The 25723-nt window shown below is 44.5% G+C and overlaps 1 protein-coding gene across 7 annotated transcripts in view; it reads left to right on the forward strand.

Moving 5' to 3' along the window:
* Positions 1-25723, forward strand: part of TNFRSF19 (TNF receptor superfamily member 19) — a 91038-nt gene that overhangs the window by 42400 nt on the left and 22915 nt on the right. For all 7 annotated transcript variants that reach the window (XM_036831730.1, XM_036831729.1, XM_036831724.1 and 4 more), the window contains exon 5: positions 2092-2177. In XM_036831730.1, coding sequence (XP_036687625.1) covers positions 2092-2177 — 86 coding nt within the window. The remainder of the gene's footprint in view (positions 1-2091; positions 2178-25723) is intronic.

Genomic DNA, 25723 nt, shown 5'->3' on the forward strand with positions numbered 1-25723 from the left:
ATGTCATGAAACTTCTCCTATATTTTCTTCTAGGAGTTTTGTAGTTTGGGGTCTTACGTTTAATTAATTTTGAATTAATTTTGGTATATGGTGAAAGATCAGGATCCAACTTCATTCTTCTGCATGTGGATATCCAGTTTTCCCAGCACCTTTTGTTGAAGAGACTGTCCTATATCCATTAAGTGGTCTTGGCACCCTTGTCAAAAAGCATTTGACCGTACGTGTGAGGGTTCATTTCTGGGCTCTCTATTCTGTTCCATTGGTCTGTATGTCTGCATTTATGCCAGTATTGATCATTGGAGTTCGTAATATGTTTTGATATCAGAAAGTGTGAGTCCTCCAACTTTGTTCTTTAACTTTTACTTTATAAATTCCAAAATAAATATTTTTTATAAATTCTGGTGGAAAGTCACCATATTACAATCATTTAAACAGATTTTCACAGTCAAATGAAAATGGAAGGTTGAGCAAGTGCTGGATATGTCTGGACATTTGGTCTAATTATCTAGTTTCAAATGCAAATTTTGCTTCAACCACAAATCATACAGATTTGCTACTACATTATCAATTCCACAAAATAATTGCATCTATCTGTCTTTATAAACTTGATCTGTAATTTATTCTCCCTGTCACTATTTTTGTCATGAAAAAGTTGGAAGATATACATATATGTAAAATCACTTGAATCCCCACCATCTAGAAATAATCAGTTGTTAATATGTGGTATATAATATCCTTCCAAACTGTTTACAATGCAAATATATACACAAAAATTGTTCTTAGCTGCATTGGTAAATAAATGATCTGAAAGAATCTATTCACACTTCTTTCTTTTCCACTTAATGATAATTCATGAATTAAAAAAAATAGATATGTAGATCGGCATCATCGTTTCTAAAGGTCCCTTTGTATTCCACAGCCTTGGGTGTACCATGGCTGGTCGTGTCTGCTTTGGGTATGGGACTGTGCCTCGTTGACTTTTTTTCTTTTATGAGCAATGCTGTGGTTACACTCTTTACATCCAGCTTCACCCACTTGATTATTTTTTGAAGATAAATTTCAAAAAATGAAATTACTGGGTAGAATGTAAACTATTCTATTGAGTTCTGATGGCCTACAGCTAATTGCCCTCCTAAGTGTCAATTTATGTGCCCACTGGCAATAAACACAAGTGCCTCTTTGCCTAGGCTCACGCCAACACTTTCCCAATTTTCTAAGTGAAAATGGTATATTTTCACTGCAATTTGCACTTACTTGTTAGTAATGAGGTTAAACATTTTACTGTTAATTTTTTAAATTTAATTGCATCATCTTTTTAGTTTTAATTATGAAGTTTTAAAATTATGAAATGTTCTTCTTTTGGGAATTAGTGTTTTTTGCCTGTTTTTCAGTTGCCTTGTTCACTTTCACCATAATGATTTTTAAGTTTTATGTTATAGTCTTAAGTTATAGACAATACCATGACTAGAACTATTTTCCAATTTTCTTTTGCCCACTATGTTGATGATACTTTGTTTTTGCTCTTCGGATGCCTCTAGTATTTGTGCGTCTGTGTGTGTGTGTGTGTGTGTGTTTGTGTGCGCGCGCATGTGTTCAAAGCTGTTAATCTCTTCCGTTCTGGCTCCTGGGTTTCTTGTCATGCCTAGAAAGATGCCCCCTTTTATCACGATTGTATCAGTATCTGCCTGCATTTTTCCAATACTTTTATGGTTTGCTTAGCATTTTTGGTCTCCGAATTTCAAAGGTTAAAAACTAGCACTTCACAAGGCATTTTGTCATTTAAATGACAATAGAAATGTCCAGATTTCATACGCCCTCACGGGCACCCCACCTCAGTGTACGAAAAGTGGGGCTGAGTAGAACCTTCAAAGGTACGTTTAGTGAATTGTCATTTCTTAAGCGTTCACTGCATGCTCAGAGGCCTTTCTAAGGATGTGTCTGTCTGCTGTTATAGTTAAGCCTTTGAGAACCTTTTTTTAAACACTAGAACTGGTAATGGAGACTGCCAGTAATTTATCACCTAAGTCTGTTTGCTGCAGCTGTGAGCTTAGATGAAAATGCTAACAAGGATTATTTCCCTTTCTCTTCTAGATTTTACAGGAAGACCAAACTTGTTGGTTTTCAAGACATGGAGTGCGTGCCTTGCGGAGACCCCCCGCCCCCCTACGAGCCGCACTGTGAGTAACGCCACACAAAGAGCAGAGGGGCTGTGGGCCTTTTTAAAAACCTTTCTTCAGTGGGCAAATGGAACAAAATCTCTCTCTACTGCGGGGCTTAGAGTGTGTGGCCTTTATCAGGCGTCCAGCAGGACAGAAAGCCCTTTTGTTGCGTGTCTCAGTCAGCAAACCGCATCCATTGATTGGACTCTCGGGTGAAGCACAGAGGCGTTGCTGCTGCCATGTTCCATTCAGACTCTTATCTTTCATGCTAGATCGTAACTCAGGCACCTCCGGTTAACTAGGGGGGGTCCACATCCTACCGCGTCGTGTCTTTGTGCCGGGCTCTTCCTAGTCCCCAGACGCTGTCGTGGGGTGGCTTCCAGGCGGTTCTGGAGGCATCCCCCTCGGGGACTGGCAGTCACCTGCTGAATGAGTGCGCGTCCTAGTTCATTGCATTCCCTCCTTCACTTTTCTCGTTTAACAAATAAGTAAAAAGAGAAAACCCGTTACATGTTGGTAAAGAGAAAATGGTGCCTTTTCTTCTTTGTATTAACGTTAGTTGAACTTTTTGACCATATTTTTTCCTTAGATGAAAAAGGCGTTTGTTTCAGGTTATCAACCTGCATTGATTTTGAATAGGAAAGAGTGACTCCTCACTCTCCTTAATCCTAAATACAAATCTGGCCAATGAAAACCCACAGGTGAGGGGCCAGCAGAGAAGTCAGAGGGCGGGCGCCCCCCAACCCCCCGGCCCCCAGGTGTGCTCAGGGCAGGCTTGTCTCCGCTGGGCAGGGCCTTCCTGAGCTGTGGGAGCAGCGAGGTCCAGGAGGAAGGCTGGAGGAGGGCGCCATCCCTGCATGGGTTGCTCTTGACTTGCGGGGAGCATGAGTAACACAGATGTTTATTTAGGGATTAGTTTGATATAATTTTCCGTGCGTGGGATCTGACCTCTTGCTTCTTTTTGTGACAAAAGCCCCCTTTAATCCATTGAAAGTCATTGCATTATTTGATAAGGTCACATGGTACTTTTGTTTCCAAGAATGTCATGGAATTTTGCAGTCCCTGGTCCTTTACCAAAACGCATTACTTTCTACATTTGAAGTGATGGAAAGGCAAAGAACTTGACCCTTTCCAACTTTTCTAGAAACGTACCTTGACCCCCATCTTTATAATAGGTAAACGTTCGCCAAATAATTCATTGCAATTAACAGATGCAGTATTGAATACCTGTTATGTATTGGTCACAATTTGTTTTACTTAATTTTCTCCATGTCTCATCATCAGCTCACATTTGTCATTGAGGACACTGGGTCCAGAGGGGTTAATAACTTTCCATTGTTGGCTGGTAACTGGCAGAGACAACATTCAATCCCAGGTCCAGCTCCAAATACTATGTTCTTCCCCCCCACGCCCTACTATCTCGCTAGAAAAACCCAGCTGTCCAGTCTTCCCTCTGCTGGCTGGTGTAATCCTCTCCATGTTGACTTTTTCCTGTATTATTTGCTTTAAGGTTCGTCGTTTAACAAAAACTCTAAAAATCTAACATAGGGGAGATACTGAGAGGGTCTCTTTTTGCTACACAGCCCCTAAAAGGACACGTCCCCTTGCCAGTTAAAATGGGGCAGCAACCTAGCCTTGCCAGTGGCTCAGCTCAGCCATCATTTTGTCCAGAAGGCCAAGATTATGCCCTTCATGCTAAACTACCATAAAAAGATTTAGTGAAGAAATCAGTATTGCCCAATTTAGAGTTGGAAGGCCCTGGGGTTTTTTTTTTCCCCTTAATTTATTGAGATTAAATTTAATGTAATCTAGTCATAAGTCTGAGGCACTGGAATTTTTTGCCTTCGGGGATCTGGCTAAGCTTGGACATCATAAATTAGCCTTCAACTGTAGATTTCACATTTAACCTTTAATGTGTTGTAAAGCCGTAAGTTATAATTTGAAAATAAAATTGGCTAGTTTAATTTATGTGTATAGATATGTTTCACCCTATATGAGACTTTTTAGAAAACAAAGAAATATATTTTTCAGAGTCAGAAATGCAGTACACACAGCTAATAGCTTTTTGAATTATGAAACAACTGTCTGGTGGTCTTTAGTGAGCCTTAATCCTTATCACTTGGAAGGAAAGTTTGCTGCCTTTGGCACAGTTCTTGGGAATAATTCCAGAATGCAGCTAATCTCTTCAAAAGAGATCTTGAGGTCTTTGGGGGACATTATGTAAGGCGCCTTATGTTTTCATTTCTTCTACTTCGGGCTTTTCCACTCATCCACGAAATACTGCTCCTTCAGTGACTTTCCCCGGAGGAGTTGCTGTGTTATTTAGACTCTGAGCTCGAAGGTGGTGGCACTTCTCAAGCTACCTGGAGCGGTGGGGCTTGTTTCAGGGGTACACGTGGCAGTGGGAGGCTGGACTCCCCAGGCCCAGCGGCAGCCCTGGAGCCTGGGGGCTGTGGCCTCTGCGGCAGGACGCTCCCCGCAGCTACTTTTTCAGGCTCTGCTTCAGTCCCCCGTCCCCCCAACACTCTCAGCGGGCTGCTGGGGTGTGTACTTCCCTGGTCAGGCTCCTGAAGGAGAGAATCCGATCGGTGCAGGTGAACACCATCGTCCTGGGAGGTCCAGCCTTTCCCACTTACCTGCTGCACAAATACTTGGGTTCCTGCTGGGAGCGTGCACACCATGGTGCACATGTAGACCCAGTCCTTCCCTTCGTGGAGCTTACGGTGCAGGCGGCTAGCCGTCGAGTCACTCAGGCGCTGCACACCTGGACGCACCTGGCGACGGATCAGTCCCGCCTGGGAGGATCCGCGGCTTTAAGAAAAAGTGATGGGTGATGACTCGGGAGCCGAGGGGCGCTGCCCCGACAGACCGTGACTTTCCAGCTGTGATCTAAGGCTCGGCCAGGGGAAGATGAGCCCGAGAAGGAGGAAGCTGGGGCAGGGGCAGGGGCGGGGCGGGTCAGCCGAGGCGGGAGGTGCCCTTGGACTTGGCCCCGGAGGTCTTCGGCGGCCATTTTAGGGAGTGATGGACACAGAAGCCAGACGACGGTGACGTAGGAGGCTGTGCAAGGAGAGGAGCGGAGCCGACGGGAGGCCACTCGGTCCAGAGCTCTGGCTTGAAGGTGACGCGCGGGAGGGCGCAGGCAGGGCCGGGGTTTTGTTTTCCGTTGTTTGCAGGCAGGAGACACGTCTGCCTGTTTGCAGGTTGAGGGGAAGGTCCAGCTGAGAAAGGCTGACTGTTCTGTATGAGAGAACAAAAGAATGATGTCACGTGAGGCTTGTTGAAGGATCCAGAGAAGGGGTGGCCTCCGGTGGCGGCGAGGGCTCCGCGCTGTAACCAGGGCCGGGCGGGGGGTGGGAGGGCAGGAAGCCGGGCTCGTGCGCCCAGAGTCCGGCGAGGCGCTCTCGTTCTGGGCTGTGCGTGCGGCAAGCACGAGGTGCCCCTCTGCCGGCTGAGGCTGGACCGGCACAGGGGGCTGAGGGCCTCATCCCAGAGAGTGGACGGACTAGATTAGATGAAGAGGTGGGTTTCCCAGGAACACCAAGGGTCCGCAGGAGTTAGTGGTCATGGTGAGGCCTTGTTTGCATCTGCTGTGATATCCGTAGGGGCTTCTGCTGCCACAAGACATGCCTAAATTGTACCCCAAATGCGCAGCTTATAGCAAGCAACAAAGAAGTCCTTAAAGAGGATGACTGTCTGTGTTAATAACACCAGAATAATTTTAAATTACTGTAAATACATTTTTTTATATGATACCTGAAGCAAACCGAAGATTTGCTTCACAAGATTACGAGAAAATTTAACAGAAAGCACAAGATTGAAGACTTCCCATATTTCCGTCAACTCTCCAAAGGGCCACCCGGGCCCATCCTTGTCTTGGCTGGTGTAACTGTGGCGGGTGACTGAACTCCCCGGGGGCTGGGTTTCATGTCTGTAAAATGGGGTGCCCCCCCCCCCCGCTAAGGCTGATGTGAGTAGGAGATGGTCGGTATCTGTGATCCTCTCTGCTGTCCGGGCGGGCAGGAGCTCCAAGCTCTCAGCTCCTTCCTTGCCCCTTCTCCCATGCAGTGCTTCCTGGGTGCCTAGGCCTCACCGCCTAGCATTTGGGAGGAGTTGCTGTCTGGAGAAAGGGCCGCGGGACTGCCCGGGGGTCTGGTGTTTAGCAGAGGCGGTGGTTCAAAGACCAGCAGTGAGTGTGGGAAGCCGCCCCACTCAACCGGACAGGGGGTAACAGGAGATGGAGGAGACGTTAGCCGTCAGATAACAGATCTATTCTCTGCAGCTTAGATTTGTGATCAAGAATGTCTCAATAGGCGTTTCTCTCCCTGTAGGGCGTACCTGTATTCCTTGTAAACTGATTTCAAAAACTGGAAGGAGGGACTTCCCTGGTGGTCCAGTGGTAAAGAGTCCGCCTTCCAATGCAGGGGACGCGGGTTCCATCCCTGGTCGGGGAACTAAGATCCCGCATGCCGCGGTGCAGTTAAGCCCATGCAACACAACTAGAGAAGCCCGCGCGCTGCAACTAAGACCCGACGCAGCCAAAAATAAAAATAAATAAATAAAATAAATATGAAAAAAAAGACTAGAAGGAAATTTCTATCCCCTCGACTCTTTATATTGGCCCAGTCTTAAGGACTCCTCGGAACCTTGGCGTCCACCAGCGGCAGAGTGTGGGACACAGCCTGGGGCCAGCAAGAAGTCTGGATTCACATCCAGGCTCTGCCTGGACCGATGGCGTCACGTTGGGCAAGTCAGCTCACCACTTTGAACCTCCACTTACTCCTTGGAAAACGGGGGCTAAGCATGCCATGTTGGCCGAGTTTAGATAGAACTGAATGGAATCGCGTCCAGAAGCACGCCAGCCTTCTTCCCAATGGTGCCTGCACCTGCCCCGCATCCCTGCGGCCCCGCCCGCCCCAGGTGTACGCTTTGCGGGGTACGGAGGCTGGGAACTGCCCCACTCCGGGAGGGTCTCGGATGCAGCTGGCTTCGATGTTGCCTTGCTGGTCCTCGCCCTGCACTGGGGGCTGAGCAGCGAAGGTTACCTAGAAAGGGGCTGCGGTGGACTTCTGCGTTTGTTTACTCGGATGGCCAGAGTACCAGGCTGGAGAGTCCCTGCTCCAGCTGGTTGCTTTCCTCTCTGTCCCGTTGCCCAAGGCCTCATGCCCGCTGCCCAGCCATGAGCTTTAAGCTCTCCTCCCCCCAGAGTAATGGTGGACGTGTGAGCATCAGTTAGTCTGCCTGTAGCATTAATCTGTGAGGATGTCTGCTTGACATCACTGTAGACGCAGATAAATAAATGGCAGCCTTTACGGCAGAAACCCCTGCTTCCGGCTTTGCCCCTCATCATCGCTTCACCTCCTGATAAGGTGCAGCTGCTTAGAGCATTAGGCGAAACAGAGAAAAACACCAGGAAATTTTAGAACTATGTCCTGCCCCGGGCCTGATAAGAAATGCAGATTTGGTGTGATCTCTTTTAGATGTGTTTACTTAATTTGGAACTGTAGTTGGAACAAATGGTTTTGAAAAAATTCAAAGCGGCTTTTATTTAAGGGTGTTTAACCTAGATGTTTGCTTTGTTCTTGGGGGCTCTGTAAAACGAGCCACGTGATTCCGAAGAGATAAGCGATCAGATAAATCGCCCGGTGGGGGAGAAGGAAAGTGAGGAGCTGTGCTAACCTGCAACTATTTAGGAATTTACATGACTTAATACTCTCAGAAAACCTGCAGGTCTCTGCACCAGTAAGTAATACATCACATTATGAAAGATTGATTGTTTTCCAAAGGAAACTCAAACTGTCTTCTAAATAATGAATAAAACTGATTTCAAAGTAAACTTTTAGAAGAATTATTTGCTCATTAAAGATAATTTTTAAAGTTTAGTAGAAAATAAGAAGGGGAGAACATCGTAAACAAAACATTTCCAGCATTAGCACATACAAAACAAAATACAGCCTTCTGATGGTTTTCTTTTCAGTATTTTTTCTATCTCTACTACTGATCTTTTTTTAAAATAGGTGTAATTATGCTGTACATACAATTTTGGTATCCTTTTTCCACTTGAGATGTATATTTTTTTCACTTACTTTTCTAAACCTTAATGATATTTTCGAGTGAGTACGGCGTGGGCTTTGGACCTCAGGTGGATTTCAGGGCTGTCTCTGCCACACACATTGCTCTGTCCACGTGTGCGTGAGCCCTTCCACAGGTGGGCAGGTGGATGGTGCCCACAGGTGTTTGTGTGTCCAAAGGCACTGATATTTTTCTCTCTTGATCTGCAATGCTAAATTGTTTTGAAGTAAGGGTGCCTGGTAAACACCACTTTTAAAGAAAACCAATTTAAAAGGAAATAATGGGGAGTGTTCTGAAATCGATGCCAGTACGGGTTTTCCAGCTACTTGTGGTGAAATACAGGTGGCCTCAGCTGCTACCTATGTTTCAGCGAAACCCTGAGGTTCAGAAGCCAGTTCCTGCCGTCCTGCCAGCACCCAGGACTCTTCATACTACCAGGGACTAAAACACTCACTGAATCTGATCAGAGTGAGTGACATAGAATGAGATGCAGAGAGATGCATATAATCCAAAAGATTTATAGCAAATCCATTTGCTTTGGAAACACCATGTGATGTTATTGCATCTGTGTGTGTTTTCTGTTTCTGCAGCAGAGAGTTCTTCTCCTGGGCTTGCTAATACTTAGTGGCCTGACTTCCTGGAGTCCTTCCTGGATCCTCTGCAGGACAGGCCCACAAAGCCACCCTGTGCTAATTAAGGGTTCAGTGTACAGAGGACGCTCACGGAGTCTGTGGTCCTCAGGGCGCGACTCTAAGTGTCGGGCGGGGGGTCTGGTGCCCTGGGTGTGCTGGTGGAGCCCGGCTTCCAGACTGTTTCAGGACAGATGGGGGCTCCTGGGCCTCCTAACCGGTGGAGAAGGGCAGCTTCTTCAAGATTTGGGTCTTTCCTGTTAAGCAGAACAGGGCGGGGAGTAGAGGACAGTGAGATCAAAGGAAACAGCCTGGGCCTGTGGAAGTGCCGATTCCAGGGCCGCCTCCCCAGGCTTCTGAAGCAGGTGCCCCGTGCTGTTCACTCTTTATTCTTTGCTTTAGGGAACCATTCTCCTCTCTTCCGTCCACTTTCCGTAGTTCTCTGCTTTTCCTCCCTTTCTTTTTCTCAGTATTATGTGATTCCCTTACTTTATTGACAAACCGTCTAAAACAGTGGTCACGGAAGGTTGCTTATGGGGGAACCAAAGAGACGGAAATCCACCAGGGCTCCCTGCAGGGTCCCGGCACGAATGTCCTGCCCCGAGGACGCCTCGTGAGCCCCCGTGGGGTCCACCTAGGCTTTACTGTGGATGATCTGTCGGCCCAGCCAGCCTGGCGGAGGGCAGGAAGCAGGGGAGCAGCTGAGACAGGCAGAGAGATGGACGCAGGGAGAAGCGCAAGGGCAGCCTGTGCGTCCAGCGGGGGGGACGCAGGACCCCTCGGGGCAGCCACAGAGCGCCAAGCACGCCGTGACTTTGTGCCATTTAGTGTAGAGCAGAGGGACCAATTCCACCTCAACGACTGACCCCTGGGCTTTTCTAATGCCACTCACGACGGGCATTGCAGTTTTCATTATTGCTCTGGACCCAGAAAGGGTGGGGGAGGGAAGACCCCATCACATTTGTTGACATCTTTTTCGGAAAACAGAAAACTGCTGTAATTTCTTTGAAATGATTTCCATTGCAAATGGTTAACCCATTTTTCAAGCAGATTTGCTTCTGGAGGTAAACAACTGTTTTCTAAACATAGATTGACAATTCGTTATAGCAAACTCTTCGTTTTCCAAGGAGGAGGACAGTTTTAACATCTTGGCCTCTTTAGAGAGAAAAAAGTGCGCGGTAAATGCAGCTGCTTTGAACGATTATTTAGCTGTTTTGGGTATTTATCTTTCCTTAGCCCTAGCTTCATTAAAGTTATAAAAATCAAAAAATTTTAAGAGAAAAAGGTTTCTCGTGCGCTCTATGTGCATTCTTTTCTCCCGATATAAAATTGCCAAATATTTGTAAGCCGTTCACTTGGTCCCGCGTAAGAAGAAGAACAGGAAAGGGCAGTTTAGCTGCCTTCACTGGGTCCGTGGACCGTGTCCCTTGAGTCTGGAGATGCTTTGAGAGCTCTGGTCAGCCGGCTGCCGTCTGGGAGGTGGGAGAGTCCTGGTCTGGAGACGCTGAAGGCTTTGATCCCGCCCTTCGAGCGGGGCAGTTGATTATTACCCAATCGGCTATAAATCTAGCTTCTCGGCCTTATCTTCAGTCTCTTTCAGACATCTAAAGTCAATGAACTCGTTTAAATATTTGCTCACGAAGAAACAGGTTGTGGTTTGTTAAAGGCCATCCCTAAATTAAATGAACGTTAGATTAAGTGCAGTTTATTTAAAAAACATAAAATCCAGCAGGCCTGTTTCATTAAGTTGTGGGCTTTTACAAAGGGTACAGTGATTTGTGTGTGTACCCATTAAACTCTTGAAATAAATAGGTGTGGAGAAAAGCCGTCTCACAGTTTATGCCGGACCCGTAGTGGAAACACTCAAGGTTGTAGCTTAGCGATGACTCCCTCTCTTAGAGCAGAGTATTTATTCTCAGGAGGTGGTGTGCCAGGGCTCCTGCTGCCTGGAAACCAGCGCTTGGTCCTTTTGGGGCCACATTCCAAGGGCGCCTGGAATACGTAGCTGCCCCCCGTGGAGGGGGGTCTTTTTGTCTTTAAACGTGGATGAGCGCCCGGCCGCTTCCCACGCCAACTGCTTGACAAGGGATGTCATTGGAGGAACATGCTTTGAGGAGGGAAAAGAGAAGCATCAGGAGAGTTTAAAATAGCAAGCAAGGGGGCTTCCCTGGTGGCGCAGTGGTTAAGAATCTGCCTGCCACTGCCGGGAACACGGGTTCGAGCCCCGGTCCGGGAAGATCCCACATGCCGCGGAGCAACGAAGCCGTGCGCCACAACTACTGAGCCTGCGCTCTAGAGCCCGCGAGCCTTAACTACTGAGCCCACGTGCCACAACTACTGAAGCCTGGGCGCCTAGAGCCCGTGCTCCACAATGAGAAGCCACCGCAATGGGAAGCCCGCGCACCACAGCAAAGAGTAGCCCCCGCTCGCCGCAACTAGAGAAAGCCCACGCGCAGCAACGAAGACCCAACGCAGCCAAACGTAAATAAATAAATTCATTAGTTAAAATCAATAAATAAAATCAAATAGCAAGCAGGGCTTGAGTTCCGGAGGGTACGACACTCCCTCCGCGTCCCGCAGCCTGCGCTGCCCACACGTAGCCAGGAGGTGGTCCCAGAGGAGAGAGGCAGGACTGCCACCCAAGTCGGGCCTAGCTCTCCAGGCCAGCTCGGAACGACCAGGGGCAAGAGTTTAATTTCAAACTTAAGGAAAAAACATCGAAACTATACTCGAAATGTAGTTGAGTCATCCTACTTGAAAAAGTAATGTAAAATAAGTCAAAGGGAAAATAAAAAGTTAAAAAAAATTTTTTGTTTAATAACTCAAAGGGTGGAAAAGGTAGTAGAAAGTAAAAATTGGAAGCTTAAACTTAAATATCAAATAGGAATTTTTAAAAAAATCTCATTTTAGGTGTTTAAACAAGTATTTTAACTGCTTTGTTTATTATTTTGACCGTATCAGAGAAATTAAGTGTTTGTGAGGGTTTTGTCTATATATTAATCATGTATCCATTTTCTTAAATATTCAGGACGCTTCTTTTCTTAATACTGTACAATTATAAGGAAAGGGAAGAAGTGCTTCTTTTGTCTCTAAATCCCAGTCCAATTACTTTAACTGTTCCAAAGTAATTTTTTAACTTTATTGAAATGTACTTGACATACAAGAAGAGGCATCCATTTTACGTGCACAGTTCAGTGGGTTTTGACAGATGTGCACAGCTGTGTCATCATCTGCCCCAGGGAAGATGTAAAAGTCTTCCCAAAGGGGAGTCATCTCAAGCAGAGCCTGGAGTCACCTCAGAGGGGTTCTCTTTATCGTACTTACCATTGTCTTGAAGATAGGGTTTAGACATCTTTTTGTTCTCTTGCATTTTAAAAAAATGTATGCATGCATATATTACTGTTTTCTGTCCACGTTTCCTTTTCTATGTGGAGACCAAAGGGTTATGGTGTGAAATGTCGAATCTTGTGTTTAAATGATTTTCTGAAAAATCTTCAGTATCAAACTTAAAAAAGTGCACTGAAAATCAGTCATCCCTGGAAAGCTTTCCAGTGGTCATAAGAGACATGCTTTTCTTTAAAATGAGGAAGATTACTTTTTCAAATTTTTGGTGTTAGGCTGCTTAGCTCAGGAAGTCTCCCAGGGAGTCCTTTTTGGGGGCTTAATGCTAGTCTGGAAAGCAGAGAGCATAAAGACAGCCCTCTGATGTGATAACTGTCGACCAGTCTGTCCTCTTGCTCACGGACGAACGTAGTGGATCCTACTCTGGGCACTGACGTGGCACCAGGGACCCTGCAGTGAAAAACGCAGACTAAATTCCCGGTGCTCAAGGAGTCGATGCCCTAATACTCTGGGGGAGAGGGGTATTATGTAAGATAAGGTGGTCAGAAGAAGGCCTGTCCCAGGGTCCCTGAGGCAGGGAGGAGGGCAGAGCGTGGACAGAGGCGGGAGCTCAGCCAGTGGGTGCAGGGCCTTGGGAAACCGTGCAGACCAAGGAGGACCCTGCCCTCTGAGGGGGAATGTTAACTACAGGAGTGACAGGATCTGCCTTCACATTTCACGGAGATCCTTCTGTGCTGCTGAGGATGGACTTCAGGAGAGCAAGGGAAGAAGCAGGGGACCAGTTCAGTGCAGCGGTTTTAGCTGATTCGATAAAAGGATGCACTTAGAAGAACGGGCTTTCCACCCGTTTCTCAAGAGTTAATTTTTTTTTTTTGGCTGCATATATTAATAATGTAATAATATTTATTATATTTTATCTGCTCTGTGATGTCAAAGAAAATTACAGAAGAATAGCGTTCAGTTGATTTTTTTCTAAACTTGGGCAAAACACAAATTTTGAAGAGGTCAACTTACGATTTTATATCACATCGTAAGATTTTACTGCATGATAAATGTTTTCTATTATTTTAGGCCCTGGGGACACAAGAAGGATCTAAAAAATAAGATCCTGAAAGTTTCTCTCTTACTTCTAATGCTGATTAGCACTGAAAGGACACTCACATAACTACCTCATTTGATCATCCCAAGACTAATGCCAACCAATATCTACTTGATGTTTTTGTGGATTAGCTTATTTAATCTTCATTATGAAGAGGCTTGCTTTTGAGTCCTGGTCCTAACAGCTAACTTTCAGATGAGTTATTTAACTTGTCTGTGTCCCAGTTTTTTCATGTACCAAAGGAAGATTCTTATAGGTTTAAAAGAGGAAATAAAGCCCCCTCAATTGAAGTCCTGAATCTGCTTCACATTCCAAACCTCAAGACATATGTGCTCTTTCCAACCTAACCCAGACTTGGGTTCTTTACCATAAGGTCTGTCAACTGTCAGGTTATAAATTAATTAAGAGCAGGGTCAATTCTGCTGTAACAGAGACAGCAAGAAACCCAGTCCAAATCCAGATTTTCTCTTCAGTCTAGACCCAGCCATGTGAAACTGGGCAGAGACATACACACGTTTTTTTTTCTTAGTTGGAAGTTAATGGGTGGAAATAATTGAGTTTCATCGTTTTAGAATAATTTCACAGAAGATTACTTCTTTCAGGGACTTCCCTGGTGGCGCAGTGGTTGAGAATCCGCCTGCCAATGCAGGGGACACGGGTTCGAGCCCTGGTCTGGGAAGATCCCACATGCCACGGAGGAACTAAGCCCGTGTGCCACAGCTACTGAGCCTGCGAGCCATAACTACTGAGCCTGTGCTCTAGAGCCCGCGTGCCACAACTACTGAAGCCCGCGTGCCTAGAGCCCGTGCTCCACAACAAGAGAAGCCACCACAATGAGAAGCCCGCGCACCATAAGGAAGAGCAGCCCCCGTTTGCCGCAACTAGAGAAACCCTGCGTGCAGCAACGAAGACCCAATGCAGCCAAAAACAAAAAATTACTTCTTTCAATACTGCAGTGAGGTAGATAAGAATTATCCACTTTCCTAATAACAGGGAAGCTGAGAAGTTCAGGAGGCAGAGTCCTTAGGTGAAAGCATGCTGAGCTAGACACTGCCTTCCCCGAGGATGTGGTCAAACGAACAAGGTCATGCTTTCACGGGAACACGGAGTCCAGGGCCCCCAGTGGAGCCTGGCACTCAAGGGGTTAAGCAGAGTCCTGTGCAGGAACCAGGAGGGCAGGGGCCCAAGTTTCATGTCTTTGTTCCAATTCCCAGATGGCAACCCGGTCTGTTAGTTGCAGTTGAAGCAAAACTATTTTTGAGTCTGTGTATCCTACAGCACAGATGGTTGAGGCCATAATAATGTGTTTCTTTTATGGTGTCTTTTCTGTTTCTTGGTGTAGAAGTTTAAAAGCTTCATTGTTTCATCAGTCAAATAAACACAGCAAGACCTTATGGGACTGTGGGATAATAAAAGGAAGAAAAACATCCTTGAAAGCAGGAAAAAAATCTTTTTCTTTATTCTGTTTACGGAGAAATGCTATAGACAATCTGCGGCCATTGTGTGGCTTATAATTTTTTCAGTGTTAAATATGGTATTTATCATAATTACAGTACCGAACAGTTATAATCTGCCCAGTGCCAAAGACAAGTCTAAAGTACCGAGCTCTCTCTGGGCGTCACAGACTTTCTGCGAACAGCACCGGGCGGTGAAAGTCGCTGGCCAATTGCGCGGCTGAACTGCGGGCAGTGGTGGCCTGGGGTTCACATCCCAGTCGCACCGGCCACTCTGCCGTGACAGTTGCCTTGTCTGTCCTTCCCTTCTTTTCCCCACAAAGATATGCATGATAACATGTGGCACAGCTCTGACGGCGGACAGGTCTCTAAGCCAAGTGATCTGGAAGCAAGATTACGAAGAACAGAAACCGGGGGACTTCCCTGGTGGCACAGTGGTTAAGAATCCGCCTGCCAGTGCAGGGGACGCGGGTTCGAGCCCTGGTCCGGGAAGATCCCACACGCTGTGGAGCAACTAAGCCTGGGCGCCACAACTAGAGAGAAGCCCACAAGCCGCAACAAAGAGCCCTCATGCTGCAACTAAGACCCAACGCAGCCATAAATAAATAAATAGATAGATAGATAGATAAATAAGCTGCTTGTTTCAGCTTCAAAAAAAAAAAAAAAGAAGAAGAGCAGAAACCAAGTTCAGTTAAATAATTGACCAAGTCTCAGCTACTGGGACCTTCAGCCTCGTGGCAACAGGTCCCTAGCCAGGATGTTACCCCTCCCAGGGATGCTTCTGCGTGTTGGGTTGGACTTCAGGATCCCCTCCGACCGCCAGCCTTTCAGGTCACTCCCCACCCCCCAGGCCTCCAGGGTTGTCTTTCTACCTTTTGGGAGCCTGAACCCCTCATCCTAACCCCACCCCAGCCCCTCTCTTAACACCCCTCCCGACCCCTTTGCCTGTCCGACCTCTTATGACACTTGTTCCAGGCCTATCACTGGGCTGCTGAGTGCCCTTGAATCCTGTTTTCCTTTGGTTTTTTTGTTGCGTTTCTGATGGCACATCCAAGGACACGCACATCTTGAGGAGTAGAAAACTGTTTATCTTGTCCATCTATAATTTTCTTTTGTCCTGCTGAGAAGAAATACAGCTGTTCACTTCAATGCCTTGCTTTTTTTTTTAATTTTTTAAAAAATTTATTTGTTTTATTTATTTATTTTTGGCTGCATTGGATCTTCGTTGCGGTGCGCGGGCTTCTCATTGCGGTGGCTTCTCTTGTTGCAGAGCACGGGCTGTAGGCACAGGCTCAGTAGTTGTGGCTCACGGGCTCTAGAGCGCAGGCTCAGTAGTTGTGGCGCACGGGCTTAGTTGCTCCGCGGCATGTGGGATCTTCCTGGACCAGGGCTCGAACCCGTGTCCCCTGCATTGGCAGACGGATTCTTAACCACTGCGCCACCAGGGAAGTCCTCAATGCCTTATAAATGTAGTTAATTTTCATTTTCTGGATAGAAACATTGACCTTTGGTACTAATAAATAAGATCCAAAGCCAAATTTAAAGAAATGAAAAAAGGAAAACCTTTACCACTCCCTGTTGGTAACAGTCCATCAGCAGTGATGGGTCAGCTTCAGTGACCAGCGCTTTTGGGGAACAACAGGCCTGGAGAGGACGAGGCTCACCTCCCAGCTGCTTCTCACGCCTCCCGCCAGGGCCACGCCGGGGCCAGTGCATCCGCCCCTGGGTGGGCTGTCCTCCCCTGGCCCCTCGGCGCTCCCGGCCAGTGTTGGTGGAAGCTGGCGGCTCAGAGTGCAGACCAGCCACTGCTGGCAGATTCGGGCAGCAGGGCAGGGTCTGCAGGGCGCAGAGGAGATGGTGGGTGAGAACCAGGTGGAGGCTGGTGGGAGGGAGAAGAGGACAGAGACCCAGGTATTTGGAAAGACAATTTTCAAAGCAGTACATACCCTGCTGGATGAGAAAGGACATCCTTAAATCATTATTCTTCTGGCCATTGAAAGACAAAGTACTCATTATTGTAGTCAGAGTGAGTGATGATACCGTGGCTTTTCAGCTTAGAACAAAACAGAGCCCTGCTGGCAGGTTACAGTGCTTGGCCTTCAGGGGTTAAGGGCTGTCAGCTCACTCTGTGTCTCAGAGGGCATTTGCACCGGTGAGCACGCGGCTGGTGATGGGTGGAGCAGCGGAGACGCTCTGGGTGGTGCCGTCGCTCAGGAAGAAGGCGCTGGGCTCCCCGAGACTCCGTTCAGACGTGCTGTGGGAGCGCATTTACATAGTCGGTGAGGTTCGCCGTGGAAAATACGGCCTCAGTTGGACAGGGAGCCAAGCCCACGTCTACACACACCAAGCAGAGACTTGGTGACTTCCGCCCGATTTTTAAAAATCATTTTTTGTAACCACGCAGGTTAGTAATTGAAGTCAGAAGATGTAGTTGGGTAGCTGTGTTGGTGAGAATCTGAACCCACCACATTCCTCCTTCAATTCACACCATCAGCTTATTGCAAATACATGCATCACCGACTTCCTGACCCTAAGGTGTCCCCAGGTGGGAGCAAGAGTGACTCTCAGGTAAAAGGTCACAGGTAAAGTCAAGGAGAGACAAGAGGGTGAAACATCCCCGACGTTGGGTAGAATTTCCCGTCGGTCAGCATGTCTTTTTGGTCGTGACGCTGTGCTGGCCAGGTGGTGGTCCAGGCTCCTTCCTCGTCACTGTCTCCCCTTTACCCCTCTTCCTCTCAGATTAGAGGGTCTCTCTTCCCACGTTGGCGCTCCACCACGTTGCAGATGCTCACCGATCATCACATCCACCCTCAGGAAAGAATTAAGCCAAATTCCCTTGTCCACAAAGACAGTTATCTCACATCCACGGAACTGGCCTTTTCTTCTGCTGTAATTTCACAGTGAGGCCAGACCATCTAAATATTGGCAATAGAACCAGGCAAATACATACATGACAAAATACAGATTTCAGACAGTCATTTGTATTAATCCCTTTTCCTTCAATGCCCCTTTTGTTTGCATTGAATTTAAATAATATGTGTCATTGTTTATGCTTAAAGTCTGTTTCTGTTTATCTGTCAATATGTCGGTAATAAGTCCAAACTGTGGTCTTAGTGCTCAAGGAGCTAGAATAGAAAGAAGCACATTGTTTTAGTTTATTCTCTCCAAATCCTGTACCAACAGTGCTTAATACAAGGCTTTGGGAGAGGCTTGGAGATCTTGGACAAACATTATACTCAGTTGGGACTCTCACCTTGTGTCTCATCCACACAGAATGCTCCGCCAGTGTATTTAAGAAGCAGTGAGGGCAGGTCCTATAGCTTGTGTGCCACACCCCTCTAGAGAGGGACCAGAGGGTTGCTTCAGAGTCTTGGCAGGTGTACCCCTGCTCTGTATTCTCTGAGCTATCTCTGTGCCTGACCATTAATATTTTCCTGATTTGCCTAAAGTTTTTTTTCCTAAAGGCTTTTCTTAGTAATAGCTTTACCGTTTCATTCACAGTATTCCACGAGGTTGAGTTATTTTGCTCGTGGTCGCTTATTCTTATATAACATTGCTTCTGTTACCACTGGGAGATCATATGGTGGGACCCTTTGAGATACTTAGATAAAAGTAGTGATAGCTGTGTCTTTTGTAAGAAATGCGTCTAAACTTCTGGGGAGAGTCATGTTGGTTTGTCTTCACTGTGAATTTTCCTTCTGAATTTTCCTGCCGTCTAGGGCCGTGTAACAAGGACCCAGGCTGTCCCATCAGTGTATTCATTGGCCTGCGCACTGCGTTGGTGGTTCAATTGGTCTAAAAGACACTCCAGATGCTGACATAATTACAGTTAGAATATAATATCTGGTTCCGAATAATAACAGGAGGAAGCATGGCTAACACAGAAAGTTCTCTGTGGGAGGTACCATGCTAACCCTCTGTGTGCGTCACATCGTTCAGGTCTCACAAAAATCCTACGAGGTAGATACTGTTATTTCCCGATTTTACCGATAAGGAAAGTGGGGTTGTCATTTGCTGGTGGTAACACAGCTAGTAAATGGGAGAGCCAGCTCTTAACCAAGAGTATGCGCAGCCATATATACAATGGAATAGTTCTCAGCCATAAAAAGAAATCAAATTGAGTTATTTGCAGTGAGGTGGATGGACCTAGAGACTGTCGTACAGAGTGAAGTAATCCAGAAAGGGAAAAACAAATATCGTATGCTAACACATATATGTGGAATCTAAAAAAAAAAATGGTTCTGAAGAACCTAGGGGCAGGACAGGAATAAAGATGCAGACGTAGAAAATGGACTTGAGGACATGGGGAGGGGGAAGGGTAAGCTGTGACAAAGTGAGAGAGTGGCATGGACATATATACACTACCAAATGTAAAATAGATAGCTAGTGGGAAGCAGCTGCATAGCACAGGGAGATCAGCTCGGTGCTTTGTGTCCACCTAGAGGGGTGGGATAGGGAGGGTGGGAGGGAGACGCAAGAGGGAGGGGATATGGGGATATATGTATACGTATAGCTGATTCACTTTGTTATAAAGCAGAAACTAACACACCATTGTAAAGCATTATACTCCAATAGAGATGTTAAAAAAAAAAAAAAAAAAGAGTATGTGCAGCATTTTACAGTAAGTGTTAAAGCCAGGAAAAGAGAGAAGGAAAAAAGGATAAAGGCCCGCAGATGTCCATGTACCACACTTGGACCAGTGGAGGGAAGCTTCTGTCCAATCCTTTTTAAAAGTTGAGCTCTGGACCTTCAGCAGCAAAGTGAATTCATGAACCAGCAGTGCTTCTGGTTCAAGCAGCGTCCACCTACACGGCAGCTCCGGGAGAAAGAGCTGTGTGTTTGCTATTTTAATTCTCACTCAGTAGAATCAGGTTCACGTAAACACAACTTGCATGAGCTCCACTTATGTGAGCTGGTGGCCAGTAGAATCCGCTAGTTGTTTGTTATTATGTGTATTAACTTATCTGGATGGTCACTACTACTATTTTCTGCTTCGACATCAGTAGGCCTAATTACACGCAGTTGCTCTACATAATCAAAATCCTGATACTGCATTCTTATCTTTAACCCTTTGATTGGTAATAGTGTTCTGTCAGTTCCAAACTATTAACAATCAGTTACCTCATTTCTCCACTGGCTTTAGTTAAGATTTTCTACAAGGGACGACTCTATAGCACAGGGAACTTACCCAATATTCTGTGATAACCTATATGAGAAAAGAATCTAAAAACGAATGAATATATGTATATGTATAACTGAATCACTTTGCTGTATACCTGAAACTAACACAACATTGTAAATCAACAATGCTCCATTAAAATTAAAATATTTTAAAAAGTAAGAACAAAAAAAAAGGATTTTCTAAGAGCAGAGATAAAGTTGCAGATAAGAACTGATAGGCCTGTTATTTAAAGAAGTTTCTTTGAATAACACACCTCTTCTTTTAATCACACACCTCTTCTAGGGTAAGAAATTCAGAAAAATGTTTTGATGAAAGCTTTCCAGAATGCAAAAAGGAGCTTTGATTCATATCACTAGTGTTTTCATTGCAAGATTTGGACTTTCCTTCTGTAATTCAAAAGATAATAATGGAATAATTGGAACCATTTTGGAATATTGACTGTAATCATATCTTTTTAAATGTCTTGTAATAGAGAGTAATGTTTATTAATAATCTAAAGGAAAGACTCTGTATATAAAGATTATGAGAATAGACATAAATGCGAAGGACACTTCTAAATGCTTTAAATTTAAGAATGCATTGAATTATATCCACCACCCTCCCCCTCCCTCCAGTTTCCAGAAGGACACTTCACATTTTCTTCATAGTTTCCTCCCAACAAACATGGTAACAAGCTGAGAATAGCAATAAAGCAGCGATGGCCAGGCAGCCCAGAGGGGAACAGAAATTGATCACGGCAGAATGGCAGATGGAGAGAGGGCTCAAAGGTCCTCCATGGGGGTCTCAGGGTCTCCTGCTCTCAGGAACCTGGGGAGCCGCCATCCCATAATCCCACAATCAGGGCGCCCATCCGTGCCATCACAGGGTACCCTGGGTTTCTTTGGTTCTGTAGCCTTTCAGCTTTTACATTTCACTTTATTTATCCTCAGTGGTTAGCCCAACGTGGCCAAGTGGGAAATAAAGATACAAAAGTTTACTTCTCAGAGGTGGGTTCTGCTTATGATAAAACCAAATTTGTGAATCATCTGTATTAGTAATAGAAGAAAGCAAGCTTGAGGCCACCTTGGGGTTCTGCCTTGATTCACTTGCATTTAAATCATGAAAGGACTCGTAATTAGGGCAGTGCCTGCAAGGGAACTTAAAAGAAGGAAACGAGCTCAGAAGTTCTGTATTTATAAACAAATGTTAAAACGTTGCTCAACAAAGGAAAAATGCTTGCCTAGCTGCACTGTTTTTGATGTGCTCTCAGTTCAAAAAGGAAAATCAATAAAAACAGTTTAGGACACTAACTTGGGAACTCAGCACTCAGAGCATGTTTGAAAACTGGTGTGACACGGTGAACTTTTGGTTTCACTTGCACACAACTGACTGCCCCAAATACAGATGTTGGAAGATGGTCTGGCCAATGTTTACTAGGCTCAGATTCTGGTAAACAGAAATGACAAGTTGAATGATTTGGGTGAAGCTTCAAAAGTAAGGTCAGAATGATTCCTTTTAAAAAAAGATGCAAATCCTAGTATAATCCTTCTGTCATTCCTTTGAAAAATGATACTTTCTTAATGTAAATAATCTTGCTTAATGAGTAATGAAATCTTGCTTGAGTTGTGATTACTGTTCATTATAAACTCCCACTGAGCTTCGCTCCTCTTATTTTACTTTGTGATATCATATTTTGAAATCACATTTTAGTTTCATTTTAATTCAGAGATTCATTCAACAATAAATTTGTAGGCAGCTGCAATGGGCAAGGTCAGTAATTTTTTTAAAATATGGTAGTTCTATTTGTAATTTTTTAGGAACCTGCATATTGTTTTCCATAGTGTCTGCACCAATTTACATTCCCACAAACAGTGCAAGAGGGTCCCCTTTTCTCCACATTCTCACCAACACTTGTTATTTCTTGTCTTTTTGATGATAGCCATTCTGACAGGTGGGAAGTGATATCTCACTGTGGTTTTGGTTTGCATTTCCCTGCTGATTAGTGATGTTGAGCATTTCATGTGTCTGTTGGCCATCTGTTGTCTTCTTTGGAAAAATGCCTGTTCAGGTCCTCTGCCCATTTTTTAATCAGATTGTTTGGGTTTTTTTGATATTCAGTTGTATGAGTCCTTTATATATGTTGGATATTAACCCCTTATCAGTCATATCATTTGCAGATATCTTCTCCCATTCAGTAGGTTGGGTTTTTTTGTTTCGTTGATGGTTTCCTTTGATGTGCAAAAGCCTTTCAGTATGATTAGGTTCCAATTGTTTCATTTTGCTTTTGTTTCCCTTGTCAGAGGAGACAGATCTCAAAAACTATTGCTAAGACCAGTGTCAAAGAGAGTACTGCTTGTATTTTCTTCCAGGAGTTTTATGGTCTTTTCATTTAGGTCTTTAATCCATTTTGAGTTTATTTTTGTATACAGTGTGAGAAAATGTTCTAATTTCATTCTTTTGCATGTGGTTTTCCAAGCACCACTTATTGGAGAGACTGTCTTTCTCCACTGTATATTCTTGCCTCCTTTGTTGTAGATTAATTGACCATAGGTGCATGGGGTTATCTCTGGGCTGTGCTGTTCCACTGATCCATGTACCTGTTTTTGTGCCAATACCATACTGTTTTGATGACTGTAGCTTTTGTAGTGTAGTCTGGAGTCAGGGGGCTAAAAATCACAAATCTGTTTTAACTTTCCTCTGGAATTGTTGAAATTTGCTTTCTGTAACCAATCCCCCAAATAAATCCTGATGTTGCTTAGTTATTTAAGAATTGGAAGAATTCATCCCATTAACCTTTGTTTACCACTTCTTTCTTGAAATGAATTCTTTTTCAGGCTTGTTTTCTTCTTATCTCAGAGACTAGCTCCTCCTCTTCTATCAGATTTCCTAATTTCACAGTGTACCTGAGTTCCGTCCTAGGTCCTCTTCTTTATCTACACTACACGTGTAGGTGATTTTACAGTCCTCTGGCTTTGGACATTATCTGTACACTCAAGAGTTTCAAATCTGTGTCTCCAATTACAATCTCTTTTATGCTTTGTTGGGATATCCAGCTGCCAACTCAGCAGCTCCGGGTAGACAGGTAACAGGTATCTGAAACTTCACATTTCCAAAACAGAATTCCCTTCCTTCCCGACCCCCACCAAATGCAGTGTCCTTCAAGCTTCTGCCATCCCGATTAGTAAATGGCACCATAGTTTTTCTGGGTTCACTCCAAAACCTCATATCATTGTTGGTTCCATCTTTCCTTGCACATGACTCACAACTAGTACATCCAGTTGCTCTTACAACAAATATTGCTCAAACGTAACCAGTTGGCAACATCTCCGTGGTTACAGTCTTAACGCAAGCCATCATCATCATCATCTAGACCACTGCACACCCCCTCACCTGATGTCTTTCTCTCTTCACCTCAGCAGACAGCAGGTGGTTATCTTTCTAAAGTGTGAGAGCGTGTCACCCTCCACGTTTAAAACCCTCCAATCCCTTCCCATTATTATTATTATTTTATTATGCTATGCTTTGGTATTTAAGGAACCAAATACCAAATCCAAGGTCATGAAGATTTTACCCTATGTTTTATTCTAAGAATTTTATAGCTTTAGTTCTTAAACTTAGATCTTTGATCCATTTTTTGAGTTAATTTTTTTAATATGGTATGAGATAGTATCCAGCTTCATTCTTTTGCACGTGGATATCCAGTTTTCCCAGCACCATTTGTTGAAGAGCATGGTCTTGGCACCCTTGTTAAAAATCAGTCGACCATACATGTGTGAGTTAGAGTTAGGGTTAGGTCAGTGCAACCTCTTTGGAATCAGTTTAGTCAAATGAATCTGGTGCTCTTGTGTACCAGGAATAGGTGAGAAGTATATGAGCAAAATTTACTCATTATGCTTGTATTTGGGGTAGATTCCAAACCATCATTGCCCTGGCACATAAATCATCAAATGCAATGTCAAATCCAAAGCCTCAGAGGAAAGAGTTCAGTCCCCAAGAGAGCAGTGAGAGCTTAACAGTGTAAAACTTTGTCCAGAGTGTATCAGCATTAAATTAGCACTGCTGAAACAGTACATTGAAGATTTGCAGTAACACCTGGAAGTTCCTTCCAATGTGCATATAAGTAGAATCCTGGAAGCTTTTTATATTACTTGTCTTATGGCCTTACAGATTTAATGAACCAAATGAAAAACTGAATCTCTGTTCCACATCCCTCCCTTTATCTCTAGGTAAGACAGAATCTATTCTTATTTCAAGGTAGAGTTCTAAGTGTCCATATTTCTTAAGCCCCATTTAAAGGAATCATATCTTAAATAATTTTAAATGTTGTCTGTCTTCATCTTGTACATAAAACTCCAGCAAATTTAATATTGGCATTCATCATGCTCTTCAAAGCAATCAAATTTGGGATCCTCAACATTTCTGTGTCAATAAAATAAGGCGTGGAACTAGCAGATTCGATGAAGACCTGCTTCATCCTTGCCATACTGGACGTCTGGGTGCCATTTGGGTTGGATTTAGAAGATGGGGGAGTGGAGCTGTTTCCAGGCCTGAGTCTCTTAACAGCAGAGATATGGAAGGGAGGAGGAGATCCCCAAGAGACTGGCTGTTGACTGCAGAGCACTGCCACTTGCCTCATGGTGGCACTCGCTGGATTTGGGGCAGCTGTGGTGTTCTGAGAGGAGGACCTGAAAGTCTTACAAGAGTTGTTGGATTTGAACAAATCTGCTTGGATCGGAGCAGCCCAGTCTGAGCCTGCCCACCACCGCTTTGCCCACATCTGCTCTGTGGGCACACGGCATGTCTCGCTGGGTGCTGGGTGTATGGAGAACCACCAGCTCGGGGCAGGCGCAGGCAAGGACTCTTGCTGATATATTGAGTGTTTTTATCATGAAAGGGTTAGGGTTTTGTCAAGTACTTTTTTAGCATAAATGAGATGATCGTGTGTTTTTTTTCCCCTTTCATTTTTTTATTGTGTATTACGTTGATTGATTTTTTTATGATTAATCATCATTGCCTTCATGGGATAGATCCCACTTGGTCATGGTGTATAATCCTTTAATATGCACTGACTTTGATTTGCTACTATTTTTGTTGAGGGTTTTTCATCTATATTTGTAAGGGATCTTGATCTGTAGTTTTCTTTCCTTATAGTGCCTTTATCTGGCTTTGGTATCAGGGTAATGTTGGCCTCATAGAGTGAGTTAGGAACTCTTCTTTCCTATTCATTTTTTGGAAGAGTTTGAGAAGGAATGGTGTTGATTTTTCTTTAAATATTTGGTAGAATTCACCAGTGAAGGCATCTGGTTCTGGGCTTTTCTTTGTCAGGAGGTTTTGGATTACTGATTCCATCTCTTTGTTATGGTCTATTTTGATTTTCTGTATCTTCTGTGTCAGTTTTGTTGGCTTGTGTATTTCTAAGAATTTTTCTGTTTTACCTAGTTTATCCAATTTGTTGGTGTATTGTTGTTCATAATGTTCTCTTATAGCCCTTTTTATTTCTGTAAAGTCCATAGCAATGTCTGCTCTTTCATTTCTGATTTTAGTTATTTGAGTCTTCTCCCTTTTTTTTCCTGTCAATCTAAGTGTCATCAATTTTGCTGATCTTTTCAAAGAACTAACTTTTGGTTTTATTGCTTTTATTGTTTTTCTCTATTTATTTGTCTCTGCTCTAATCTTTATTACTTCATTCCATCTGCTAGCTTTTGGTTTAGTTTGCTCTTATTTTTCTAATGTCATCAAGTTAAACATTAGGTTATTGATTTTAGATCTTTTTAAATGTAGACATTTGCTGCTGTAAATTTCCCTCT

Source organism: Balaenoptera musculus, chromosome 18, assembly GCF_009873245.2.
Source record: "Balaenoptera musculus isolate JJ_BM4_2016_0621 chromosome 18, mBalMus1.pri.v3, whole genome shotgun sequence".
Lineage (NCBI taxonomy): Eukaryota > Metazoa > Chordata > Mammalia > Artiodactyla > Balaenopteridae > Balaenoptera > Balaenoptera musculus.